Genomic DNA, 2675 nt, shown 5'->3' with positions numbered 1-2675 from the left:
CCCCGCTACTCCCACCCAGGGCTATAGTGGTCATGCCCGGTCCCCAAAAGCAGGTCCGCGCTGCTGTTGCAAAAATCCATGACAATGAACATCAAAGGGGGCATGCATCAGGCTGCGTCGGGGAGGGGGCTGTGGGAAGAAGGTGGAAAAGCTTTCTGTCACTTGCTTTTCCGCCCTCCTGCAGGTGCCTGTGTTTTGAAAGGAGCAGGCACAGTTGTCGAGGCTCGAAGGAGTTAAGCTGCCTCAAGGTTGACATCACCTTATTTACATAGGAGTCAGGATATATATGTGCCTGGTGCCCCGCCCGGCACTCGGCGGCGGTTCCACTGCACATTCGGACTCCTCTCCCTCGCGCCTAGTTCGGTGAGTCCCGGGCCCCTGCCCCTGCCCCTGCCCCTGCCCCTGCCCCTGCCCCTGCCCCTGCCCCTGCCTGTGGTCCCCTCTCGCCGCCGGGTCCTTCACCAGCGCATCCCTCTGAAGGCACCCTTGAAGCCCAGCCCTAGCGTCCTCCCTGGGCATGCTGCCCCGGAAGTGTGGTGCGGCTGAGCCCCACCAGATGTTCGCTAACGGGGCCTGGACTGGGCGATTTTTTAAAAACCACAAGCGTTTTGTCCCGCAGCCTCGAGGCAACAGGTCTCTTTCTCTCTTCCCCCTCAAAGGCATTCACCATAGCCACCGACGCAGGGACTGAGCGGGCACATAAAGTTCTTTTGTTCCCGCTCACATCCACGAACCCCCCGAGCTTCAACAGCTCCATTTTTAACTTAGTCTCCGATGGCTTCCGGGCTGCTGGGTCCAGGGTAAAGGTGGCAGTCCTTCTCGCAAAGGAGCGTGTGCGAAGGCCGACAAGCTGCCCTCGCCTGCGGCGGGGACTGTTGGCTGGGTGTGGGGGAGTTTTGTGTGCCAAGGACTGCTTTGTCGCGCGGGAGGAGGAAGCCAGCAGGGCGGTGGTCAGAGCGCGGGCAGCAGCTGCAGCCGTTGTACCAACAAGAAAGCAAGACCCGGCCGGCGGCAGCTTGGGTAAGAGATCAGGCAGAGACAAGGGAGAGTGGCTTTGCAGTTAGCCACAGGTTTTAGACAGATTTCCCTTTTTAAACGCAGCATTTAGCAAGTCTCTGGTGAATTTCATTCTTTAGTAACATTTGCCCTCTGGCTGTGAGAGGGGTCTCCGCTCTTGGGCGCCCCACGTTTTGAAGCATTGGCGTGGAGGGGGCTGTCTTTATTATTTCTGTGGAAAGAGGAAGCTCTTTAGCCCTCAATAAAAACGGAATGAGAAGGTGCGAGTTCAGGCAGGTGATTGGAGGGGGTGAGCCGTTCAGAAGCTCTGAGAGACGAGGATGGATGGATTTCTCACGGTCCCCTTGGCTTTGTACCTTGCAGCTTCCTCCGCAACCATGTCTGACAAACCGGATATGGCTGAGATTGAAAAATTCGATAAATCGAAATTGAAGAAGACAGAAACGCAAGAGAAAAATCCACTGCCTTCAAAAGAAAGTAAGCTCCTTATCCCCACCCCATCATGAGACCAGGCTGGGCTGGGGGCGTGGGGGGAGGGCGGGGGAAGAATTCCAGTGGAAACCAAGGGGTGCAAGGGCGAAGCAGGCAGGTTTATGATCAATGTGCATTTTTGTACCCAGCAACCACAAGTCTTAGGTGATTTAATCCTGGAATAATTAATGTAGTGTTAACGTACACATATATTTAGCAGTTAAGATGTACATGCATTATGAATTTTTTATTTACTGCATGTATGTAGAGTGCTTATGAAGAGATGTTTTAAAATGAAATTATATAATATAAATCCTATACTTAGACTTTATCGAATTTTCTTAATCAACCTCCGTTATGTTTTCTTCTTCCTCTTCTTTTTTTTTTTCCTTACAGCAATCGAACAGGAGAAGCAAGCTGGTGATTCATAATGAGGTGGCACCGCCAGTAAGCACTGTACATTCCACAAGCTTTGCCTTATTTTCGTTTTAGCTGCTTAACTTTGTAAGGTGCAAAGAGATTGGATCAAGTTAAAATGGCTGCACTGCCTCCTTTTCACACCAAAGAATTGAGAACTACTGACAAGGAAAGCAGCACCTGCCTCTCCCATCACAGGGACTGAAGAGAACTTTCATGCTGAAGAAAAGAAGTTGGGTGGGAGGACAGTGATTATATAAATGCAAAGCTACAGGCTATACATGTGTTTTAATCAGAGTGTCACTCTTTTGTTTAAATGATTTTATTGGAACTCAGATTTTTAAAATATGCAAATAAAAGGTTTTAAAACCTGGATGGTATGACTGGTGTCTGGAATAAAGCATGGTTTGTTTGCCTATAGAACCTTTGCAGGCCTGCCTTTTGGTCTTACTGGGAATCAATAAATTACAAACATTTGGTGATCTGTTTAAAATCTATTACAGCATCAAAATGGTTTTCACCCATATATGCAGAGTACCTTACTATACCAGCAAATTGGGAGAAGGTTCTCTTGAGCTGATTTAATTCCTAGTGTAAGCTGTATGACAGATTTCATACCATCTCTGCAGTTCCTAACTCTGTAAATTTTGATAAACCAACACTGACTTTCATATGACCAACAGAGGCAGTGATAATTTATAACATAGTATTTTATTTCAGGTATCAATTTGAAATTTACAATTTAAGGAATCGCTAGTATTGATAAAAAT

General features: G+C 48.2%; 1 protein-coding gene across 1 annotated transcript; it reads left to right on the top strand.

Annotated features, from left to right (window-relative positions):
• The first annotated feature begins 311 nt into the window (after positions 1-311).
• LOC135229087 (thymosin beta-4-like) lies at positions 312-2280 on the top strand. The gene is made up of 3 exons (XM_064278879.1): positions 312-363; positions 1381-1494; positions 1885-2280. Exons 2-3 carry the CDS (start codon positions 1395-1397, stop codon positions 1917-1919), a joined length of 135 nt encoding a protein of 44 aa, XP_064134949.1. The 5' UTR covers positions 312-363; positions 1381-1394; the 3' UTR covers positions 1920-2280.
• The last annotated feature ends 395 nt before the right edge of the window (positions 2281-2675 follow it).

Source organism: Loxodonta africana, chromosome Y (genome assembly GCF_030014295.1).
Source record: "Loxodonta africana isolate mLoxAfr1 chromosome Y, mLoxAfr1.hap2, whole genome shotgun sequence".
Lineage (NCBI taxonomy): Eukaryota > Metazoa > Chordata > Mammalia > Proboscidea > Elephantidae > Loxodonta > Loxodonta africana.
The sequence above is the reverse complement of the archived record's forward strand: the minus strand, read 5'-3'. Positions and strand labels throughout refer to the sequence as shown.

What these genes read in the sequence shown, in the direction of transcription:
- LOC135229087 (XM_064278879.1), top strand. Translation starts at nt 1,395, where the DNA reads ATGTCTGACAAACCGGATATGGCTGAGATTGAAAAATTCGATAAATCG. An exon ending in TCCACTGCCTTCAAAAGAAA is followed by an intron (nt 1,495 to 1,884) that starts GTAAGCTCCTTA and finishes TTTTCCTTACAG; the next exon opens with CAATCGAACAGGAGAAGCAA.